At 37.9% G+C, this 26,342-nt stretch overlaps 1 protein-coding gene across 6 annotated transcripts in view; it reads right to left on the reverse strand.

The window, feature by feature from the left end:
- The window catches only part of CADPS2 (calcium dependent secretion activator 2), a 552,288-nt gene that overhangs the window by 134,297 nt on the left and 391,649 nt on the right, over positions 1 to 26,342 (reverse strand). For all 6 annotated transcript variants that reach the window (XM_068549383.1, XM_068549382.1, XM_068549381.1 and 3 more), the window contains exons 13-14: positions 25,435 to 25,622; positions 4,592 to 4,693 (exon numbers count right to left, since the gene is read on the reverse strand). In XM_068549383.1, coding sequence (XP_068405484.1) covers positions 4,592 to 4,693; positions 25,435 to 25,622 — 290 coding nt within the window. The remainder of the gene's footprint in view (positions 1 to 4,591; positions 4,694 to 25,434; positions 25,623 to 26,342) is intronic.

The following is a 26,342-nucleotide window of genomic DNA, read 5'->3' on the forward strand; positions in this document are numbered from 1 at the left end:
TCACTGATGCATTGTTTTCTGGATATCAGTACTGTTCCTCACGTCAAAATGAAAGCTGCAGAAGAAAAGGATCTTTTTAAAAATTTTGTTCACTGCCCGACACATAGTAGGCACTCAGTAAATTACTGTAGGATACATCAGTGTTGAGAAGCCATTCTGATTCTTGATTCTTTGTATTTCAGCATCCTCCCTTTTATCTCCAAGATTGTGAAAATTCATAAAAATGCACTCTAATGAGTATCTATTTTAATCCATTGTGCTTGGTACTCAATTGGCTCTCTTAATCTGAACACTTATGTCTTTTAATTCTGGAAAATTGTTTTGAATAACTTTATTGATAATTTCCTATCTTCAACCTTAACTATTTCTGGAATTCCTATTATTTACGATGATGAAACTCCTAAGCAGATCCTTCATTTTTCCTATCTTTGTACAGTTGCCCCTTAGTATCTGTGGGGAATTGGTTCCAGGACCCCCATGGATCCTAAAATCCACCGATACTCAAGTCCCTTATATAAAATGGGGTAGTACAGTTGGCCCTGTATATCTGCAGATTCAACCAATCCAAATCGATCTGGCCAGGGATGTGAAACCCAAGGATAAGAAAGGCCAACTGAACTCCTATTTTCCTATCCCTCCCACCCTCCACCCTGAACTTTCTGGAAGATTTCATTAACTTAATCTCTCAATAGTGTGTACGTATTTGTGTCATTTGCATCAATTTCTACGAGTTCTTATTTTTTTTCCCTAAGATTTTTTCTTTTTCTTTTTTTAAGCAACATCTTGTTTTTGTTTTATGGACGCTCTATTTTCTCAAATCTCCAAGCATATTAATAACAGATTCCCACCACCCCCTCCACCATTTCCTTCTTCCCACATAATCTTTCTTTTTTCCCCAAGTTGCTTTTTTGTATTACTTGTTTGGGCTCTGTCTCCCACAGTAAATACTTTCCTCAAATATCTGATGCCTTACCTTGGCTGTCAGATCATTTTCAAAATTGCGTTATTAAAAAATTGAATGGAAGCTATATGCACCTAGGTGGGTACGTGTAGACTGTGGTCTTTGCTGAAAGGCAATCGAGCTGGGCTGTTTCGGTGGGAGTCTTTCTTTTCCACAGCTTTAGATCTTTTCTCTTGGGCTAGTCAGAGTCCCGGGGGAAGGTACTTACAATATGTATGGAAAGTGTAAGCCTGCCTGCCTGCCTGCCTGCCTGCCTGCCAGCATTTTGGGTGTCAAGTGTGTGAGTTGGAAGGAGAAGGCTGTGATTCTCAGATTTCAGAATAACCATTTATCTAATCCCCATGTTTCTATGTAATCCCGAACTCCAACTGTGCCTGATGCTTCCTCCCCTCCTCTACCTCAGCCCAGGTACCCTCTAATTTTACCCTCTCCAGGGAATAAACCAGCAGTGCTCTTCCAGGGAAGGGGAGGGGCAGCGGGCTGGCTGATGAGGTGGAAAGGAGATCTGGGGATCTAAGTGTGTCTTAAGCAGATTTACAACAAATCATCCTTTACTCTTAATTTCCAGGAGGGCTTACAACTGGCAATTCCAAACGTTTTCGAGATTGTATGACATAAATCAGATTGCTTCTCTGTACTCCCCATTGCCCGTTTATGATCCAGTTTTTCCTGGGTGGCTAAATTAGATTCCATCCATCCATCTGACTTCCACATTTTTAACTTATTTTTTCCATTTCTTCCCCTCTTACTCTTGCTGTCCTTGTGGGTTTATGTCTTCTGAAAAATACTGTTCTGTTGTTTTGGGTAGGTTCTGTGAGGAAACTGAACCAGACGTGCATTTAATCTGCTGTCTTTCACCAGAAGTTCCTCATTTATGTTTTAGTTTGCCTTATTATTTTACCTGTATCTTTGAAATCCATTTCTGAAATACAGTTGGGCCTGAATAAATAAATTTCCATACAAGAGTTATTACTAGTACTCTGGTTACTTCTTTAGTGTGAGTTGATAAGTAATTTACGTTCTTTCTAAATTTTAATGTAAGTGGCTAAGGAAGATCATTTGGTAGAATCCTTAGGAAGACCTTCATGGACAACTTAAACATTTTTCTAAATTTGCTTATATGGATACCTAAAATTTCCTGTTTTTTTTGTTTTTTTAAAAATTTATTTTATTTTTGGCTACGTTGGGTCTTTGTTGCTGTGCGCGGGCTTTTCTCTATTTGCGGCGAGTGGGGGCTACTCTTCCTTGTGGTGCGCGGGTTTCTCATTGCGGTAGCTTCTCTTGTTGCGGAGCACCGGCTCTAGGTGCCGGGGGCTTCAGTAGTTGCAGTACGTGGCTCAGTAGTTGTGGCTCGCAGCTCTAGAGCACAGGCTCCGTAGTTGTGGCGCACGGGCTTAGTTGCTCCGCGGCATGTGGGATCTTCCCGGACCAGGGCTGGAACCCGCGTCCCCTGCATTGGCAGGCGGATTCTTAACCACTGTGCCACCGGGGAAGCCCCTCCTCTGTTTTATTTTGATCCTATTTCCTCTTATCCATTTTTCTATGGACTCAGGAAAAATAAAACTGGTAAAATTTATACAAACTCTACAAATATCAAAAGGGAATATAAAAGTCAGCCTAAAATGTCTAGACCAGTTTAGTTTAGTTCTTTATAGTACCTCAAAGAAATAAAAACGAAAAAGAACTCTAGCGTACATCTTTACAGACATTATTAAGAGAAACAGAGAAACAAAACTGTAAGAGAGAGAATACTAATACAATAAATGACGTGGACAACTGTCATTCCCTGCCTCGACTGTGTAGTTGTGAGCACTGTGGGGGACAGGACCCACTGGTGGGCTGGCTCTCACCAAGCTAACTCGATCATGGTGGTCCCATGGCTTGTCAGTGACTGAGGATCTAGTACGTGGGCTTCCTCTGGCCCCTGGGTTTGGTTCAGGACTGGGCCAATGACCTATCTAGGGCAAATGAGATATGAGGGCTGGTTTGCTAGGATCTTCTAAGGAAACTTTTCATCTTAAGAGAGAATCACAGAAAGAGACAGCCTCTACTACCTTCCCTTTCAACTCCGGCATGTATGGATGTGAGGCCAAGGAATTCTGTGGTCTTGTTACCCATCTGGGGATAAAGCCATCCCATGAAGGACAATAGCCATGTGAGAATTACAAAGAAATGGAGCTACGGCTACTAAATTCAGCCTGTCTTAAAGTCCAGCCTATCTGAGACCTGCATGTAAGTGAACATATCCATTTATTTGTTTAAACCAGTTTGAGGTAGGATTTGTTACTTGCACATGAAAGCACTACTACAAATAACCATAGAGACTTATAGTTACTGATGTATATAGTCAACTGAATGATCAGCTCTGTCTCAATAATGTCAAAAACAGGAAAATTATATATTGATTTTCATTAAATGACAGACACAATAAATATAAGGGTCTCTACACAACCTAAAAGACAATACTCTTAACAGCAAATGCAGAAACATCCTCTGCAAATGTGTTTCCTAGTATGAATTTATTGGCCTTTGGGGAAGAACAGTTCTCCAATGTGAGACTGTTCCATGCATAGCATTTCTAAATCCAGCACTAAATGACTGCCCCTATGCCCAGTCATCATGACAAAGAAAATCCTCCCTCATTCACTTACCTTCAGGTGGTGGTACCAGCCCCAGATGAAAACATCAATGCAGAGAAACAGATGGATAGTATATCCTATGATAATTTTTTCCTTCAGTATCATTTTAAAATCAGAGTCTAAGCTTTTCACATTACAAATAAGGAAACTGAGGCCCAGAGCAGCCAAACTCTATTCACATGGTTAAACAACAGTGTTTTCAAACTGTTGAGGGGGAATATTAACTGAATTTATTTTTCAGTAAGTTCACATGAAATGACATACCTGCAACATGACAGATATGCTATAAGATGCAATACGCTGACACGGCAACATTTTATGGGATCTAATGATGAGACTGATAGAAAAAGGTATATTTCTGTTTTTAACCATTAGGTTCTATTAAGCTAACTATAATCAAGGGAAAACAATATTATCAAGATATTTATCCTTCACCCTGCAAATGCTTCTTAGTATCAATACTTAATTTTTTTGGCAAAGAAACTGTGCTAGAGGCACTGTGGTCCTTGTTCTCACAGAATGTAAATAAAAGGATAACCAAGGACTATATGATAGGTGACTAGGGCATAGTACAGATGATGAATGCTAAAAAGACTTCAGCTTTTCTACTCTCTGCTGGAATAAATGAAAAAGTCTCCCCTGTGAAGGTGGGGCTTGAGAGTCTCCTTGCCTGGCTATGCAGTGAGAGGGAGGAAAAGCCCCCAGAGCTGGGGGAAGAGGCTATGCAAGGCTGAGAACTGCACAGGGCTAGCAAGAGGGCCAGTGGAAAGGATACTGCAGGGGGCGGGGCCTGCTGAATGAGTAGTGCAAACTGAAGGCAGGCTGAGAAGCAGAACACAGACCTAGGAACGTGGATCATACCTTGCAGGCAACGGAGGAGAAGCTACCGATGGTGCTTGCGCAGTAGCAGAAAGACATAATAAACATTTGTAGGGGATTAGAGGGTTGAGTGAATTAAAGAAACACACACTTGTACTAATGGAGTATATACCTGAAATGGCTTATCTGATTCTCTAAAAGGGAAGACAGTCTTTCCTTTATCTCCTCAAACTTCTCTTTTTCTTCCATTGAAATAGTTCCGATTCCATCAGGCCTGGAAAAAACAAAGGAGAGTCAGTAATTTATTGTGATAGAACATTTACCTTTTTTTTTAAAGTATTTATTTATTTATTATTTATTTTGGCTGCACTGGGTCTTATTTGCGGCACACGGGATCTTTGTTGTGGTGTGCAGGATCTTTAGTTGAGGCATGCACGCGGGATCTAGTTCCCCAACTGGGGATCGAACCCGGGCGCCCTGCACTGGGAGCGTGGAGTCTTACCCACTGGACCAACAGGGAAGTCCTTTGAACATTTACTTTTATAAATTTTATATCTTTCTATTTCCCTGAAAAATCCAAATAATTAAGGAAAATGCATATTGTTTCACAGTATACATACTACTTGTGTCTACAGTGGAAATTTATTGGAGATATTTATAGCCATTTGCTTCATATTTCGACCTGGAATGAATGGAACAGAATTATTCTCTTTTAGACAGCCTTCAAGGTAAAGGATTACAATAAACATTTTTCAGATCTACAGAAAACAATGACTAGTCCTTGAGAATGGCAGTGAAAAGTGTTTTATAGTGATACCAAACATTTGACCAATTAAATATCTTGAATGGAATTATTATAAAAAATATACTGAATGTAAGCTAAAATGTCTTAACTCCTTCTCTTCCAAATAAAAATTAAGCTAATGTGAAACTGGAGATTTAATTTTAATGGTTGTAAGGAACAGACATTTTGGATTCATGCAGTGGTTTACTGCTCTATTTTTTTGTTTAAATATAAATGAAACATGAATACTTGAATAAAAACATACAGAGAAGAAAGACCATCTATGTTTCAAGATTTTTGTGCTTAACCTAATATGCCTATGAAATAAAGTATCAACTTTATAAATAAAGTAGTACCTTTAAAAGTAGCAACAGGGACTTCCCTGGTGGTGAAGTGGTTAAGAATCCGCCTGCCAATGCAGGGGACACGGGTTTGATCCCTGGTCCGGGATGATCCCACATGCCACAGAGCAACTAAGCCTGTGCACCACAACTACTGAGCCTGCGCTCAAGAGCCTGCAAGCCGCAACTACTGAAGCCCACGTGCTCTAGGGCCCACGAGTCGCAACTACTGAGCCCGTGTGCTGCAGTTACTGAAGCCTGTGTGCCTAGAGCCCCTGCTCCGCAACAAGAGAAGCCACCGCAACGAGAAGCCCGCGCACCGCGACAAAGAGGAGCCTCTGCTCGCCACAACTAGAGAAAGTCCATGTGCAGCAACGAAGACCCAACACAGCCAAAAAAAAAAAAAAAAAAAAAAGTAGCAACAAAGACTGAACAGAAGTCTTCTTTTACTAAGATTAGGATTGAAAACATAAAATATATCTAATAGGGATTCAGAATTTATTCTATATCCATTTAAGTATCTGGTAGTATAGCAGTCATCTCAAATTTTGAATGTTTGAATTTCACTGTCAAAACAGAGAAAAAGATACATTAATTTCACATTCACTTTAAATATTTATATATTTCAACAAAATGAATCTTTTGCATTTCTTAACAGCAATCATATCTTCTCAAATTAACTTATTTTTCTAAAGATTGTTTTAATTTCCAAAGATTTATCATTTGAACTTACTAATTTTTAATGTTTATGTATAAAATAGGTACAAGTGAGGATTATGAAAAAAATGGGTATTTAAAATAATTTTCCCAACAAGATTTTTATTTGCTGTTCCCACTGTTTTTTACCTAGACATCTATACGTGTGTGTGTATGCATTTTTGATGCTTGTAAACTAGTCAGTTAGGATAAAAGCAATTAATTCTAAAGTTATACCTGAATCATACTGGCTTAAAGACCTTTTATTCATATCAAAGCATCATTTTTCCCAGAAAAAAAAAAGCATCATTTAAATCTGAGAATTTTTTTCTAAAACAGAGTAAATAATTTGTTATTTCAGAAACTTGCATCCTGCTTGAATTTATGCTTTGAAAATATTACTTACAATTACATTTCATTCTGATCCATCAAAATGCAGTTTGAATGTTAACTGCAGAAAAACTAAGGGCAAAATATTTGGTCTTTCAAAATGTTTACGAAGGAAAAAAGAAAGTCTGATTTTAAATTCTAGAGCAATGAACTATGAGCTAACCCCAATGTTTCAGAATAATTTAACAATGGATTTTTTTTCACGTATTACTTCAGAGTCAATTCCTACCAAGCAAATAATAGCACAAAACCCAGACTGTAACCTAAGCATAACTATTGCCAATGATCACAAAAGGTCAATTGGATAGTTCTATATAAATCATTAATTTGGGAATTTGGGCAGACAAAAACTATAACTACATTATGCTATTGCATAGACAGCAAGACATCCCATACCACAAAGTTGCAAGTGGTCAATTCACTAAATACACCTATGCAAACTTGATGAAAAAGAGCAAAGAACTTCTCTTTATTGTTCTGAAGACTGACATGGTCCTTTGGCCTTGCACTCTGACAGATGCCACACAATTATATTTGAGTGAATTTTACTGTTTGTTTCAACTGTCAAAGGAGATTGTAATCCACAGTGACAGAGTACATTGGTGGGTCATATGAAACTTCGCTGGGGCACATTGCCTACCTGACTGAATGAGGCCAGGGGTTCAGTCGATGAAGAGCGAGAAAAGTCAGTCGGGGGGAATGTCACTCATGTCACTTTCACTGAGATAAAGACTTATACATAGTGAAGGGCTGTCACTTCACTGAGCTTATTACTAAATTACGTATACATCTGACAGGTTAAATACATTTTATATTTTGGACTTGCCCTTATTCACATATCCTTATTTTAATGTGTATACCAGACTATATTAGGTATATGAAGTGGCCTTCTATATCTAAATTATTGAGGCTAAATGGCAACTTTGCTGCAGTCAAGCCTAAAAGTAACAGCTCCTTCTAAAATTATTCTACCTAGTAAATGCAAATACTTCCGTGTCATCAATATCTTCTTGTCATGGTTGCTATTAAAACAAACACAGCAATTATCAATGTGCCTCGTACTGTTCTGTTTTATATGTATAACAACATAGGATGCCCACAGCAATCTTTTCTCTAGTCCCCAAGAGAGGAGGCTGTTGACCCTCAGGGAGGTTAGGTGACTTCCCCAAGGTCACACAGCTTCTAAGGACAGAAGCCTGGACTTGAATCTAGGTCTCTCGCATTCCAAATCAGAGGCTCTCAGTGCCCATGCCTTATTGTCTTTCCTCTGTGTTTTAACAGAAAATCAAGAACAATACGAAAAATCCCTAATAAAAAAATGGAAGCTATATTTGAGAAGCAACAATGGTGGAATGATTTTAAATACACTTCCTCACATCACACATTGTCTATGTTACTTGTATAAGGCAGAGAGCTTAAATACCAATACAGTTTAAAATACCTACCACTGAATCAGTGATTCAGTTAAAAAAGACCTTAACAAAGGAAATCCTAAAATTTGCTCTTTCGTGCATTACGACATAGGTACCTGCAGAATCCTTGAGAGATATTTCAACCAGTTACATTTGATGCACATTTGCCTAGTAGACTCAGGGTAATAGAGATTCAAAGTATAATAGTTTTATAAGCTCAGTTTATAAATTAATTTGTCAGCTATACGTTCAAAACCTATTCAGAACTTGACCACCCTTGACCACTTCTGCTGCTCCCCTGGTTCCGGTCATCATCAGCTCTTCCCCGAGTACGGCTGTAGCCTCTTTGGTCTCTCTCTCCTCCAGTCTTTTCTTTGTCAGGGTGTTGGCTACACGCTATTGTGAGCCATTTTCAAGTGTGAGTCATATCCCTGTAGTGGTAACACTCATTGTAAAAGCCAAAGCCCACTCTGATTTCCTCTGCCTCGTCATGGCAAGTCCTCCACTCTAGCCATGCTGGTCTCCTAGCTAGTCTTCAAACATAGGAAGCATGCTCTGCCTCAGGGCCTTTGCATGTGCAGCTTCCACTGCCCAGGAGTCTTTCCCTATGCACACACATGGGTTGCTCACTCACTTCCTTATCTCTACCGACATGACTCAGGATTAGCGAGGTTATCTCTAACCACCTGGTGTAAGAGTGTAATCTCCCATTTCCACAGGCCTCTTAATTACTTGCCGTTGTATATATTGCCATCGTCCAACATGTGATATATTTATTTGTTTATTGTCTGTCTCTTTGTGCTGTACTCCTAGTGCATAGAACAGTAGCTGGCATAGAGTTAATATTCAATATATAAATGCTAAAGAAATGAATTAGTGTTATATAGAATAAAAAGTATCAGTTATATACGATTATAAGGATTCATGAATTAGTAATATCACATAATATTATTATTAGTATTAATATGGCATGAATTGTTTGGAATATTTTTATTATATAACGGTAGGTAAAACAGAAAATTTTTTGAAAAGCAAGCTAGAACAGGAATTACAGTTAAGAATTCTGGGTAAAAAGCTCTCTAACAAAATATTAGCATGTATTTACACTTAGCAGAAAATTTTTAGTGTTTACCTGCCATTTTAATTATTAATGAAATGAATTGGTTTAAATCTCAAGAATAGAATTGTTTTCCTGAGATAATAAAAGCAAAAATAATAATGCCTCTTTGACATTGATAAAAAGATGATGTTAAAATGTGGTTATTTAAAATTCTAACAAAGAAGACCAGCTTTCTGATTTGAATGTTAACTGGGGTTTAACTCTATGCCTATATTATTATATTATTACATTAAAGTGGTTCCAATGGGAAGGAAGTGTATGTTCATGTACCAAGAGTTAACATTTTCATTTTTTCCTGAGGCCTGTAGTTATAGAAGTTACATGATTTTAATAAAAATAGTGTTCTGTGAAATAAGTTTAAGATATGAACAAGTTATAAAGCAGGTACACTTCTTTTAATTACAGATACCGTCAAACGAGCTATGACACAGAACTTCCTTCCGGTATTACATAATAAGCAATTGAACACCACATGCAGTTGTGTCTATGTTAATTATACTTGAAAGATTCTTAAAAAACAGGATCATACAACACAACTTTCTGCCACTGATTCATACTTGATAGACTGATCTTACATCTGCCTATGGGTCATATTCTGTTTTCACAGAAACCATCACATGTGTGCACATGTGCACAATCACGCACACAGAGAACACCTTTTTTGAAAGGCGGATTCCTCCAAAAAATAGTTCCTATACATATTAAGGCCTGTACAAATTAATTTTACTCAATTCCTCCATGAACTAAGGGATTTTATAGTTTGTGCTATTCATCAATCTGGCATATTAGGCATTTTAAAGCAAACAGAATCCTTTCTGTATAGGTGACATCTTGACATGATTACCAGTTCCTTCTGTAATGAGTACAACATAAGCTCTAAAGTGAGGGAGATGCTCTGAAAAGACAACTCCGGAACAAGAGGGATGCACAGTATTACCCATCCATTTCCTGTGATCTCTGATGGCTTTTGGGGTAGTTCAGAGAATAGTTTCCATGAAGGGAAATGATGATTCCACTGTATTTCAAGAAAGATCTGAGGAGAAGAGTACACAACTGGGTTGCAGAGTTGGGTATTTGACAAACTCCAACAAAAAAGGGTGAAACACCCCACGTATTTTTTTTTTTTTTTGAACACCACGGATCATGAGACCTTGTTGGATGTTCTTAGTGCAACAGTGAGGTCTGAGAAGGCTGACAGTAAAGAAATGGGTTTGTTTTAAAAGCACATCCGAGAGTTATTTAGTCACGGTATCTCCCTACAATTCCCACTTAAAAAGCTCTATTTAGCGCTGATGAGCATTTGTTCTATTACTCAATGAAAACTAGAACATCTTCTATGGTTATTTTCTTAATCACTTTTATCAGTGGGACAGCTGCTAGATACCCGAAGGATAAATGTGCCCTTCGCTTTATAATCTCTAGGAGTGGACATACCGCCTGGAACAGAGTGCTTGGGAAGTTTGTGGGTTGAATAAATACACCAGGAGTTAACATATAGAAAAGTCCTGTAAATTGATGAGATTTCCTTTACCTTCCCGCCTCACACTCCCTCCCTCCCCGAACTCCTCAGGTAGGTTTGCCTGTCCTGGCAGTTTGGTGGTTTGTGGTAAAAGATATTTTGCAAGCAATGAGTGGGCAAATGACAAAGTTCATGGTGCTTTTGAATTTCTTATAGGCTTCTTTTCACCTGCCCTCTCTGATGAGGAATGTATGACATCTTAGCTTCCTCCAGAGAGAGTGAGAAGGGGAGAGACACCTAGAGGGTGGTATCTCTGAATTGTCAATTCTGCCTACAGCACAGCAGGTAAAAGTCACTTTGCACTTCGTGTATTTCCCACCAATATCCATTTGTGAACAGAATAAAAAAAAAAAAAAAAAAAGAGGAAGATACAGCACACAAGAAAATAAGAAATGGTGGAAGGTAAGGGAGAAAACAATAATCTCTCATTTTTGTTCTCAAATCTATAACACCTCCTATTGTTTCAAGCAAAATGATGTATCATTTGGATGGTCATATAATATATAATCAGTGTCCTTTTACTTCCCCTGAAATTTTCAAATATCCAGAAGAAGAAATTAATTATATCCCTATACATTCATTGAAATAGAAGAAACAGATTTTCTAGGAGAAAATATCTCGGAAATGAAATTTAAAAATCATATTCTCTTTTTCCAAACCCTCCTCCCTCCTGATCCTTTCCATATTTGAATTTCCGACTGTATTCTATTTTCTTTGGAGGTTTTAGATACTTCTACAGAAAAAAAAAAAAGGCAGGAATCTGACACTATGAAGATACATGATCTTGTGACTTAGTTTTTGTGGTGAAGTAATGATGGACAGACAGGTCAAGGACAGGTATCAAGGTGTCTCATAACTGTCCTCTCCTGGAACCAACTAAAATCAATACTGCACAAAATTCTAGAAAAATAAAATATCAAGAGGATTTTAAAAATAAAGAGAATTAAGGTTGATAAGTGTTCTCTGATATAAGTATCATCTCTGCCTAATACCTAATATTATTTTTAAAAATAACTTTTTTAAAAAATTAAAGAACTATATACACATCATAATTTGGGAGGAGAATTCAGAAAAATACAAAGACAAAAGTTTTCTTAAATGCCCCAATCAGAAATAACTAGTGATACCATTTTGTAAATATAATCCAGCCTTCTTTCTATAAAGCTATACATTTATTGCACATTCTAATGTATAATTTGATTCTTTTAATGAAGTATAAACATTTTCTCACATCATTTAAATATTCTAATATATGCTTTTTAATGGAAAAATGATATTTCATTATATGGATGTAGCATGTATTTTTTAAAAAATTTATATTGGAGTATATAGCTGCTTTAGAATGTTATGTTAGTTTCTGCTGTACAGCAAGGTGAGTCAGTATACAGTATGTATACGTATACATATATCCCCTCTTTTTTGGATTTCCTTCCCATTTAGGTCACCACAGAGCACTGAGTAGAGTTCCTTGTGCTATACAGTAGGTTCTCATTAGTTAACTATTTTATACATAGTAGTGTATATATGTCAATCCCAATCTCCCAGTTCATCCCACCCCCACTTCCCCCCTTGGTATCCATATGTTTGTTCTCTACATCTGTGTCTCTATTTCTGCTTTGCAAATAAGTTCATCTGTACCACTTTTCTAGATTCCACATATAAGCGATATTATACAACATCATATAGAGTGACTCTGTGACTAACTTCACTCTGTATGACAGTCTTTAGCACCATAATATAGTAATCCAATATTCTATTAGTAGAAATTTAGACTTCTTCCATTTTTTTCCCACCATAAACACTGCTGCGATAACCAATCTTACACTAAATAGTTTTAACCCATCTCTGATTGTTTCCTTGGGATAAATTCCTGAAAGTACATTGTTAGGTTAAATGGTACTATGGATCAAACTGTATTTCCCTAAAAGTTCGTATGTTGAAGTCCCAACCCCCAATATTACTGTGTTTGGAGACAGAGCTTTTAGGAAGTACTTAAGGTGGAATGGGGTCACAGGGCTAGGACACCAATCTGATAGGATTGGTGGCTTTGTTAGAAGAGGAAGAGTGAGATCTTTTTCTCTCTCTTCTGTAAGAACACAGAGAGAAGGGAGTCATCTACAAGTTAGGAAAAGAGTCCTCCTCAAAGCCTAACCACACTGGCGCCCAGACTTCTAGTCTCCAGAACTGTTAGAAAATAAATTTCTGTTGTTTAACCCACCTAGTCTATGGTATTTTGTTATGGTAGCCTAAGACAAATGAGATGACATTTTCAGGCATTTGATACATATCACAAAACTGCTTCTTAAGAAAGCACTTACCAGCTTATACTCTGATCCACAGTGTGTGAAATTATTAATTTCCCTCTAACCTCATCAGCTGTGGTCTTTATCATTTGTTATAATCATTTTCAATTTTATATATAAAAAGGGTATTTCATTGTTTCAATTTATTAATTTCTATGTTGTAAAATGGCACAATCTTGCTGGTTACGTGGGGTCTTTCCACGGGCCATAAATCTCACTGCATTTAATTCATGAAGAACATGTAATTGTGAGATCTATTTATGAAGTGCCCCAACATGTCACCTATAAAATTTGTAAACATATGGTCCAATGTCATTCATTTACTTACTCAACAAATATTTATCGAGTACTGGCCAGGTCCTGGGGATTCAATATAAGCACAACAGAAATGACTCCTTCCCTAATAGAATTTATAATAGGGAAAGGCATAAAAAAGAAAAATTAAGACAGTAAGTGTACATTACATTTAAGAAGGGCGGAAGTACAAAGCTCTGATGTAGTTTGAATTTCAGGTAAGGATTCAGTTTGGGAATATTAAAGCTGAGATGCAATGGATGAGCAGCAGTTAACCAGGGGCCACTTGAAGCAGAGGGGTTAGGGGGAGAGTCCCAGGAGGTTCTCCTTTGAGATGCCCAAATGTTTTTCTCAAAATGCAAGTTTTATCATGTGATTTCTGCTCCTATTATAGTAGACGGATGTGATACTCCAAAAGTCCCTCTTCACTACAAAACTCCTAAACACTGAATAAATTATAGCAAATACACTGTTAAATGTTATGTTGTACTTATAAGAAAGTTAAAAAGTTCTCCCAAGAGCAAGAAAATAAAAATGAACTAGGAGCTGAAATCAAAGTAGGGGTGAATGTGAACACCAGGGCTGCCTTAGGGGCAAATGTCGATTCCAAGGAGGCTCTGTAGCTGTGTTGTTCAAGGGAATGCACCACAGGCTCAGAGACCTAATCTGCATGGGCTGCTAAACCTGAGATGCCTGCGGAAAATGGGATGCTTGAATGGGCTATACTATCAGTGAAAGGATGGGCTAGAAAATCAATATCCTTGCAAAGGAGAACAAACAAGGAAATCTGTCTGTTTGTACAACATCTATAGACTGAGTGAAAAGAGTCTTTCTTGAGAATATGCACCACTTGCCTGACCTCATTAAACTGGGTACCACCTGTGCAATCGAGGAATCTCCAAGATGGAAATTAAAACAGCTCCAGTAGCACCTCCTATCACCAAGTAAAAGCAAGTGCAAATCCTTTTGGGAAGCAAGCATTCTCAACCCTGGCCTTGTAGAATTTCCACAGATTAGTCCAAGTATACGTGCTTACTACAAAAACTGCTAGCAGAATAAGCAAACGGTTGACCATGGCAAAAACATCAGCAGAAACAATGGATATAAACACCTAGAAATTTTAGTTATTGCAATGATCAGAATACAAAATAACTAATTATAAAAGGTCTAAGGAAACAAAAGCCAAGAAAGGAATGAGAGCTACTCAGAAATGACCAAATGGATTTAAAAAAGAACCTAAGAGAATTTCTAGAACTAAAAAAATTAATAATTGAAATTAACAATTCAGTGAGTAGGTTAAAAAGCAGGTGTCATAGCTGAAGAGAGAAATGTGGAAGTAGAGCAAGGGCCAGTAAATGATAGTCCACCACCTGTCTTTGTGAATCAAACTGTATTAGAACACAGGCCACACTCATTCATTTACATACTGCCCATTTGGCTGCTTTTGCTCTACAGTAAGAGTCAAGTAGTTGTGACAGACCATATAGCCCACAAAGTCCAAGATATTTATTATGTTTACTATCTGGCCCTTTACAGAAAAAGTCTGCTGAGTCCTGAAGTAGAAGACAGAACTAAAAATATTATATAGACTGCAGCTGGAAAAATAAGTAGATAGAATATATATTAGAGACATTAAGAGATATAGAAGATAAAATGCCTAATATATGGGTAATTGGAGTTTAAGAGAGAGCAAGATTGGAGGAGAGACAATATTTAAAGAGATTACAATATTCCAGAACTGATGACAAACATGGATCTTCATATCCCAATCAAGGTAAATTCAAAGAAATTTGAACTTACCCAATATCAGCGCACATGGATCAGAAAGCCACAAAATTCCCAAACAGAATTCTTTAAAAAGAAATCCACATATTACTGAACAGTGAACCCACAAAACACAAAGGAACAAAATAATCCTAAAACTATTAAATCAAATCTCCCTCAAAAGAATGGCAATGAAGCCTTCTTAACCCAGGAAGTCAGAAGAAAATGGAGTACTGTCTTCAAGTTCTGAGAGAAAATAACGGTCAGCGTAGAATGTATAACAAGCAAAATTGTCTTTCAAAAATGTGAATGAAACAAAGAAATTCCAAAATTCGTTATCTATAGGTATTCCATTATATGGAATTCCGAAGAATATACTTTAGGAAAAAAGTAATTTCTAAATTGAAGCAAGTATTGAGTATAAAATAATAAAAATAATGTCTAATGTGTAAGATTAGAAAACAAATAAGGATACAGTTAAAATACCAGATAACATAAGCATGTAAGCCAGGAAGGGGGTGACTGGAGGGAAATGTTCTAAGGTCTCTGCACTTTTCAGAAGGAAGGGAAAATTTGCTGATTAGCATAAGATTTAAAATTTTAGTCACATACATGGTAAAGTCTCAAAAGGTGAAAAATGTAAATGAGGAGCAAAAAAGAAAATAAACTGGGTGAAACAAAAAGGAGGCAAGAAAGAAACAAAAAGCTTAGAGACATGAGCCAAAAAGAGCCCAAAATAAAATGGTAGAAATGAATTTACTTATATCAATACACATGATAATTGTAAATGGACTAAACTAATTAAAAAACAGAAATTGTTATATTGGATAATTAAATCAGAATCTAGTGTGCTATTTATAAGACACAAGAATACAGAAAGACTAAAAGTAAGAATAAACATATATCAGACAAATGCCAAAAGAAGGCTACGTTAATAACCATCTAAATAAACTTTAATGTAAAATGCATTATTAATTATGAAAAGGGTCAGTAAATCATAATAATAATTTCCATTCGCCAAGAATATTTAATAATTTTTAAACTTGAATACACCTAATAAACAGTCTCAAAATACAAAGCAAAAATTTGCAGAAGTAGAGGAAGAAACCACCACTGCAGTGGCAGCTTTCCACTCACCTTGGTCATAACCCCACAGATCAAGCAGACAAAAAACCAGTAAGAGTCTAGAACATTTGAACCACAAAACTCCTGCTTGCCCTACCAAGCTACAGAATATACATATTTTTTCAAATGACATGAAACATTTACAATATTTAACACATAACTGGACATAAAGAAGTCTCAAGTTATGAAGAATCAGTATCATACAGATTACATTCTCTGAACACAAAGAAATTAAGTTAGAAATCAATTTTCAAGAATATAACCAAAAAAAAAAATCACTTTCCTAGAAATTCTAAAATATACTTATAAACAACCCTGTGTCTAAGGAGAAATTATAATGGAAAGTTAGAATTACTTAGAGTGAATTTGAATCAAATACATTATCAAAATGCATATATGTAGCAAAAGCAGTACTGAGTGGAAATTTAACCTTAAATACGTATTTTAGAAAAGAAGAAAAGATGACTAGTAATGAGTTAAACAGCTAATTTAGGAAGGTAGAAAAAATAATCCAAGAAAGTAGAAGGATGGAATAATAAAATCAAAGACAAAATTTAATGAAATGGTTGACTACAAAAGGGGGCACACAGGGGAACTTTTAGGGTGATAGAACTAGCACTAGAGTGGTGAATATATGACTCTATGCTTTTGTCAAAACCCACAGAACTATAAGAACTGTATAGCAAAAAGAGTGAACTTTACTGTATACAAGCTTAAAGAAAAAAAAAAAAATTCTGTATCAAGTAGGACGCTGAGGGATCCCAGGATGGAATGCATATTGTGCAAGTGACTCTAACTGTATTGTATGACATAACCTCATTAAATAGAGTGGGGGAAAAAAGAAGGTGTCATATTGAACTTTGGAAAACATTTTTGATTGGAAACTCTAAGGCCAATAACTAAATGCCCTGTACACAGCGTACTCTAGTTGGCAAATTCTGAAACTGCTTTACACGTATACTGGGGTTGAACAAATAAGTAAATGGATGGGATGGTAGAAGCCAGATTTCTCACTGTTGAAGAGAGAAGTTACGAATAAGCAAGAGAGGGTGGCTAATATGAGCTTTGTGGTATTGGACTAGAGGTGGAGACATCAGTATGAACTCATGGGTTAGTATATATACATACATACATATCACCTAGCTGTGTCCACTCAGAGGGCCTGGAAGCAATGGCATCCCAATAGCAATGAGCATATCCATCATACTGATCTTGGTTTCTATATACCGTTCTCTAAGAAAAGGTATCAGGGATCTTTGGAGAAATGACTGATTCTAGGGCTGAGGCAGGGAAAAAAACAATATGAACTACAAGCATGTTTTAGTACCAGAGAGTAAGAAAGTGCTCAAAAAAACACATCAAAGGGAGTCTGTCTGAAAGAGCTCTCAACGGCTAAAGCTGGAACAATTTGAGCAACAAAACAAAGTAGTACTGGATTATAACCCAAAGTATAAAGTAACTATACATGAATCCATATTGATATAAACAAGTGGTTGACTAAATACACAGGGGACAAGAGACAAATCTTCATTGCAGAAGAATTCCCATTTACTATATGTAGCTAGTCCTCCCTCCAGGAAGTAGGGTTTAATTCCCCTCTCTTCTTGAGTATGAGTTGGACTTAGTGACCTACATCCAAAAAATAGCACATGGAGACAGCAAAACAATATCTTTACAGTGGAGAAAGCTGGCAAACACTACCTTAACTAAGTGATCAAGGTTAACATGACCAGTTATGTCTTGTAGATATCATGTGCTCCCAGAAAGGATGAGATGAGAGGGTATTTCATTTCTTCAAAGACCTGTAGCCCCAGTCTAATCGTGAAAACGTCAGAGAAACCCAAATTGAGGGACCTTTGACAAAATATTTGGCCAGTACTCCTCTAAACTGTCAAGGTCATGAAAAACAAGGAGGAGAGACTGAGAAACTGCCACAGATCAGAAGAGACTTGAGGACTGAATGTAATGTGGTATCCTGAGTTGGATCTTGGAAAAGAAAAAAGGACATTAAAAAAAAAAGAAACAACAACAACAAAAAACCCCAATGGACTGGTGAAATCCATATAAGGCCTCGTGGTTAGTTAAGAGTAATGTGCCAATATTGGTCTTCGAGTTTTGACAAATGTGCTGTAGGAATGTATGACATTATCATGAATGTAACATTAGACTAAACTGAAATACCAAAACTCTCTGTACCATCTTTGCAATTTTTCTGTATATCTAAAATTATTCTAAAATAAAAAAGGTTATTTTTTCAAAAAATTAATGAAATGGAAAACATAGAAACAACAGAGTTCAACAAAGCCAAAAATTGCTTCTTTGGAAAGACCAATAAATTTCGCAAATTTCTCATAAGATGGATTGAGGGGGAAAGAGAGAGAGAAGGTAAAAATAAACACTATTAGAATGTAAAGGGAAGATATTTATAGGCAGGAAGAAAAGTATAAAAAGAACAATTTGAATAACTTAATATCAATGCATTTGAAAAATTAGATGAAATGCACTATTTCCCAGAAAATCATAACCTGACAAAATTCACTCAGGAAATAAACGGAAAACCTGATAGTTCTTTAACTATAAAATAAACTGATGCAGTGGTGAAAAATCTTTTCACAAATAGGTCCCTAAGGCCAGATGGTTTTGTTTTCCTATTTTTTGATGTAACTTTTATTTTTTGGAATAGGAAAAATGTTTCTTTCTTTATTTATATTGATGTATAGTTGATTTATAATATTATACTAGTTCCAGGTGTACCATATAGTGATTTGATGTCTTTATGGATAATATTCCATTTAAAGTTACTATAAAATATTGGCTATATTCTTGCTGTTATACATTATATACTTATATCCTGTTTATTTTATACCTAATGGTTTGTACCTCTCCCAGATGATTTTAAAAATGGGTTACCGATAAACCTTTCGAATCTCAAACAGAACAAGTGGGAAAGCTCCCCAACCCATTTTATATGGCTACAATACCTTGGATACCAAATCCTGACAAAAACAGTATGAGAAAGAAAAATAATAGGCCAATCTTGTGCCTGTTTAGATCAACACAGATCTAAAAGTACCAAACTGACTGGCAACAGTAATGGTAAATGGTTCAGATGTATATATATAGCTTTTGGGTTTTGTTTGATTGTTTTTATGCAAAAGCATCACATACTATGTTCTTTAAAAATTTTAGTATGTCGGAAAACTACATGGAGATCCAGTGCAAGACCCCAAACTCCTTTCTACACTTTAGATGCTAAGAGGCTTAAAGGTCCCAAGCTTAAGAAAAGCTACACCAGAAAAGTAGCTCTCGCTTCTGTTCATTGTTAACTTGATCTATATTCAAAGTCATACTGAAAAATCCCTTTGCTTTATCTCTTCCTCAGTGATTTACCTTCAGTAGGCTCTTTTGTGCATTGTTTCAGAAAAAACCAGGAGTTGTTTGCTGTGCATGAATGGTGTGGAGGAAAAAGAGAGAAAATTGATTAGGTGACGTTAGTAACCGTTACCCCCAACTTGCAGCCTGGCAACTTACTTACTCTGGATGATGGGATACTTGGCTCCTGCTTCCGGCTGTGTCTATGCTGCTGCCGTTAGGCCCACAATGCTTTCCAGCAACACGAGGGGCTGGGATGGAAGGGGGGTGATCCCAGAACCTCCCCATGGCTCCTTCTAATGCTTCTGGGTGGTAGTTGGAGAGAGGCACCTATTCAATGCTTTTCCAGTCTCATCTTCCCGCTTGAGACTTGTGTAAATTGTGCTGCAATAACACCACTATCAAGTTCACCTTTGCACTGTCTTTTACAGAGCAATTCCCCAAAGCTTATTTAACTACCACACCATATGTATGGTATGGTATATTTACATGATATTTTCATCATTTACAAAGTGCTTACATAATCGTATTTGACCTATTCAGGAACCTCATCAGGCAGGCAGCATCGATGATATTACTCACAAGGAACAGGTTGGGAAACTGAGGCTCAGGACCAACTGCTCCAAATGAAAGAGCTCAAAAGAGGGGGAACCTCGGCAGGAAGACAGTTGTGCTGACTCCTAGCTCCGCGCTATTTCCAACTTAGTAAGTCTCTACCCACATCGTTCACTTTCTGTTTTTTTGCCTTATTTTAAAGAGCATAATTATCTTTAGTATTGAATTCCAGCTTGAGTAGGGGTAGATACTTCTGTTTGAAAGTTTGATTGAGGCGGATTTGGGTTGTACTATGGTTTCTGATAGCATCAAAAACGGTTCCTCAGTGTATATTTAAAAGGCCCTCGTTGGTAACTTACCTCTTCCACCTCTGCGCACGTATCACCTGGGATAAAATCTGTCAGGTTAGCCCCACCGTGTAAATTTCACCTTGCGATGACATTTTATCTGGTTGCTCCCCTGTCCCAGAAGTGAGTCTCTAGATTCACAATGGGTGTGATACCTAGACTTAATTTCTCTAAGTCATACATCAAAGACTAGAATTAAGAACTGGTAATGAAAATTCTTGATGAGCCTATTTGATGCAGTCTTCTATGATGTGACTCAAAATATGCATCCTTGTCTCCAAAATGAGAGGCAGGAAGTTGAGGCATGATTTCTGAAGTGATAGGTAAGAGGAAATGTTATGATCTCTGAAGACGGAGGTACTGTGATATGATGATTTGACTGATTCCCGTGAAGGTTGCCTATGACTCTGTGATATGATCTGGAATCCACAGAAAGTAGGGATTACTTTCCTTATAAATTATAGTCACGCTGTACTCCCTGTACCCTGTACTCGAAAGCTCGCACAGCTGAGCTGGCCTCTGCCGGGTGTGTAGCAGCTCTGAGACGGCCCCGCTAGACCGTGCAAGAGTCAGCGACCCCACTGCATCCCTTACATTAAACAGGGACATAAAAGCCATTTTGTGTTGCTGCTTGAGTTTCTCCACCCTCAGCCTGACTCACAAATCCAAGATGTCTAACCACGCACATGAACCTGGAACTTTGCCCTACAGGCATCGTCTCGGAAAGTCTCTTTTCCCCTCGCTGACGGTCCTCCGCGGCGCTAACGCCGAGTGCGGGCTGTGTTCTTCACGGCCGTACGTGGCTAGCATCCTGCACGAGTGGGTCGGTTTCTGTCCTTGACTCACTTTTGTCTTTCTTCCTCGGTCCTAGTACCAGCCAGACCTTTTCTGTTTAACTCTGTTCTTTTACTCCTGAAACACTCAGAGTGCTATTCAGAGACGCTGTGTCTGCAGGGAAGGCACACGCCTAAGCGCGCTCAGTGCCATGTGACACGATGGGCTCCTGGAAACGGTTCAGATCCAGACAGCACTGCTGTCCTTCGCGTCCATCCACAACAAAAGGCAGTCTTCTTTTCTTTTGAATTTTTGACAGAGGCGGTTCAGGTAATGAGCAAAACGACTCTTTGAGTGTGTGTCTTGACAGATGGAAAGATGATCTTAACAAGAGAATACGGCAAACACTGTAGAAAAGTCAGACTTGACATTGACAGTATTTTTAACGGAAGTCTGTATAAATATCAGATGCCACAGACAAGGATGAGAGAAGCTTATTTTCACAAGGGGAGGTTGCTAAAACCCAGAATATTCTATTAGCAAAGAAATTAAGAATATAATTACTTACACGCTGAAATATTTCCACTGAGCAACTACCTATTTTTCACGTTTTTCCTCCTCTTACAATTTACATGCTCGCGGCTGGCTGACAAAGGGAAACATACCAGAATAATGACTAATCAATACTGATAGCGTATTTTATAATTATCCAGGACCTTCACCTTAATATTTCCCCTTTTCCATATGAGAATGCCCATTTCAGAAATGTTAAGTGATTTGCCCAACATGGGCCAGCTTGCAAATTTCAGAGCCAAGATGCAAGTAGAGATCTTTTGCCTCTTTTAATTCTTTCATTGAGACAGCACGACATCTCTGAATGACATCTGTTAGACTCTAAACATTATAGGAAACATTATGCCTTTTGGGTTATCTTGGAATATTTCTACCCTAACTGAGGTTCAAATTCCCCTAAAACCTATACTCCTTCCTTTCTTTTTTTCTTCAGTTACATATGACCTAAATGCTAAATCAGAGACTGACTCAAATTTCTATTCGAAAGCACCACCCAGAGATACCTTCATAGGTATATATTTTAACCTGGAAAATGAACTTAATGTGTAATATGAAGTATAATATATGCACGAACATATAAACATACCTTACATTGTATTTTACAGTGTACCATCATAAGGAAAACAATAGTTTACAGAATAGAAGTAACTATGGCAACCCACAGGTTCAAATCAGGCTGCCTCCCAGGTGGTGGCAGCAGCTCCCAGTGGCCTCAGTAACTTTCCATTAAAATGTGTCTCAAACACATACATTTTGGGGTCATATAAGCTGAATTTTCCACTTCATGTTCTCAATTTAATATTACCTTTCTGTGTTAATGACTGAAATAATCGGATCATACAGGGCTCTCTGGGTTTGCCTGTTCCACTGTAACCTTTTCATCCTCTTGCATTTCAGAGTGCTGCCTAACACTGGGGGGCTGAGCTTTTGATATCCATTGGTCAGGAGGAATTAAGACAGTGCCCAGAGAGATACGAGACAGTGTCTACTATTGTACAACAGCCCCTCACTTTGACTATCAAAGGTTACCATCTGGTTATCCTCACGGTCCCCCGCTTGCCCTGCCACCTCACCCAACACCCCCCGCCACCCCGCCAAAGTTTGCTGAGTGTGGAGGGTTTAGCTTGGGGTAATAGGAAAAGTGACTAAACTCTGTAACATTCCCCTAATTTCCAAGGAAGGCTGAGTTCCATCATGAGGTGAAAGTCTGAAGAGATTCTGAGATTAGGATCAGTCTTATTTTATCGTAGGATGAGAAAAGGCAGCAGTGGGGACTTCAGCAAGTACTTATTCTACACCCACAATATGCAAGGCACTGTGTTAAGGTTTACAGAGGATAATAGGGGAATGAGAAGTAGTTTTTGATCTAGTGCAGTAGAAGCAGGCGTGCATGTGTGCGAGTGTGTGTGTGCATACAAGTATACATGATAAAGTTTATAACTACAGGTACAAGGTTTGTAGTGTTTGCTTGAGTTAACAGAAGTCTTCTCAGAGGAATTTTGTGATATCTGACTGTTTAAAAACTTGAAAAAAGAAACCTTACAGGGAGGATAAACAGGTTGTCTCGGGTAAAGATTATGGAGCGCAGAACACCGGGACTTCAAACGAGGTAGATAGAACATGATGATATTGGAAAAACCCGATACGTGTAATTTATTTTTAATTTATTAATGAAATGAGAGTCACCGAAGGCTTTTGCTAAGGAGTATGGTAAAAGTTAGCCTGTAATTTTGAAGGTGATTGCTAGACTAATGTGGGGAGGAAAAAGCAGTAGAGAGATGAATAAAGGTAGATAAGCATGAAAAAATAAAGGCCAGAATTACGGTAGACACAACGGAAATGCTAAAAGACAAATCTGAGGAGTACTGTAAAGACAGAATATTGACATTGGCAACAAAATGGGGCTAGGAGGTAAAAGGAAAAGATAAATGAAAGATGAATGGTCATTACTGGAAGTGATATTAATACAAATAACAAAGTCATTCATTCATTCATCAAGTATTTACTGAACACTTACCTTGTGCCTGAGTGTTACTTCTTGTCAGGCACTCTGCTAGGAGCTCAGAGAGGTACAGGAGCTCGTTTCATGAGATGATGGATTTAGTTTTAAATGTGGAGAGTTTAAGGCATCAGTAGAAGATTCAAGCTGCCAGTTGTAGATAGAGATCTGTAGCTTAGGAGAATAATTGGGTTGGAATTATCTGTATGAAGAGAGGTCACAGTTGAAGCTGTGGAAAGTGGCAAGATCACCAACACAGAATTTTTCACTGAAGTAGAAAAAAATTCTCAGAAAGAAGAGAGCGAGTTCAAGAACAGACGTGAGAAAATGCCACACTTGGGGTCTGGAGAAACACAAACTATTAGCAAAGAGACGGCCAAAAAAAAAATGAAGATAATAGAATAAAATAAAAAGAGGAGCGCTGAGATAGCTGCATCAGGGAAAATGAGCAGCATTTACAGAAGCACGGGGTCTTGGATATTCCACAGCGCCAACTTTCCCATGAGAGTAAGGAGGGTGGAGCTGGAGAAGGCAATCCATTTCAAGCAGCCTCACCGGCAAGTGAGGAGCTGGGGGCCAAACAGGGGAAATGGTGAGAGGAGTTTGGTGGGGAAGAGAAAGAGAACAGTGGAAAGGTAGCTTGACGGGATAATAATGCTTAAGACAATGTAAACTATCCCTTAACAATTTTTTGACCACTCACAAGCCAGGCACTGTTCTAAGTGCTTGATATACACGAATGCATTTAATCCCTATCACAACTTATGATCTCTGAGAGAGATACTATCTTATGTCTTTCTTACAGATGGGGAAATAGAGACAGAACTCGATGAAGAAACTTGCCCTACCTCACCTAGTTAGCAAGTATTACCGCTCTGTTATGTTGTGCGGCTAGATGAAGCTTAGGCTTGTGGGAAGAAAGGAAATATAAAGAGGGGGAGATGGAATAATGGGTGAGGCAAGGTACAAAGGGGATGAGATAAAGGGTATCTCCTTTATGGGAGGAGCCCCACCTAGCGAAGGTTCCCTGGAACAAGATTGGGAGGAGAGAGGGAGCAAGGTGGAGAGATTTTTAAGGTCAGAGATGCACAGTTGCGGGGGCCTGCATTAGGCGATATTTTGCCCTTTTGGTAAAACAAGAGGTGAGGTCACTGGCTCAGAGTGCTAAAAGGGGATACTTGTTCCTCAAGTGTGGATTACGGAAGGGGCTGGGAGGAGACCCCATTATCTATCTCGCTTTATCCATGAACACTTGTTCCACAGTGGAAAAGCAAGAATCATTAGGTATACACAAACCTGTCGCCAAACCCTACCCAGACATCCACATGCATTACGACAGAAATACAGATGACACTTAAGCTGGGCAGACCCTAATACTAGGTGGTACATAAGAACTAAAAGGCGACTTCTAATCTCATAGATTCTCTCCCTCTCTGTTTCAAGTGGCTTTAATGGCAAAAAGAAACCTAAAGTGCAGCCCACCTAAATCACCGGCATATTGATGTACGTTTTTCCTTTGTGGGTTTTTTTTTTTCCTCTTGTAAGAAGCGTTTGCTATTTAAAATCTGTTACTAGGTGATAATAGCATTTTTCTCTCTTCCCAAGTCACCCCTCCACATTTCACTGTGTGTTTGCAAGTAAAAATACCTGTTGCCATGCACATGAGAGGCGCAGAACGCAAAGCTGTAATGAAGCAGGGTTGGGTCAATGACAGCACCGTTTTCTGAATGCTCCATCAGTTCTGTAAGGTAGCAGAGGTGTCTGTAACAGCCTCTCACGCCATAACGGGCACAGTACTCATCCAGCACAAAGACTTGGCCAGGGCTAAACCACCCCTGCAAAAGGAAGAACAGAAATATATATATATATATATATATTTTTTTTTTTTTTTTCTTTTTCTGTACCAGGATTTGCTTTTCTGTAGGAACTGTTAGGCATTATAAGCAGAAGCTGCGTTACAGTGTCTTTTGACAATATTTTTTAAATTAGTAGTACGTTTCCTATTGTTTTCCAAAGAGCGAATGTCATCGATTTTGGAACTGATCTGGGCCACTGACAACGTGAAACCATCCTGTCTTTATTGCCACAGTGAGGCATGGGCAACCTGTTCTCCTCCACTGTCACTCAAAATTACTCAAATTTATTCACAGCATCTAAACTGTCAGTCACAAAGAATGACATTACAAAAAACTTCAATCTCTATATGAATCAATTAAAAAGAGAATGGTAAAGCAGACATGATAACTGAAATTGCCTAGTTTCCAAAAGCATTTTTATAAAGTGAACTAAGAGAATTTCAGTAAGTCTAGCAGTGGTAAACATGTACTATTTGGGTATTTAAATATTTGGGATATTGTTCTCATTCTATTGTCTTTCTATGACCAATACAACAAAGTTAATGTTTTACAGCAGTAGTTCCTGGTTCTCTTGAAATGAGATGTTAGGATGGGCGTGTATGTTGGCTAACAAGAGACGGCCAGGTTAGGTAGAGCTGGTTTATAAAATATTTCAGTGGATTATATGGATTAATTTAATATAAAAAAGAGAAAGAAGGG

Source organism: Eschrichtius robustus, chromosome 8, assembly GCF_028021215.1.
Source record: "Eschrichtius robustus isolate mEscRob2 chromosome 8, mEscRob2.pri, whole genome shotgun sequence".
NCBI lineage: Eukaryota > Metazoa > Chordata > Mammalia > Artiodactyla > Eschrichtiidae > Eschrichtius > Eschrichtius robustus.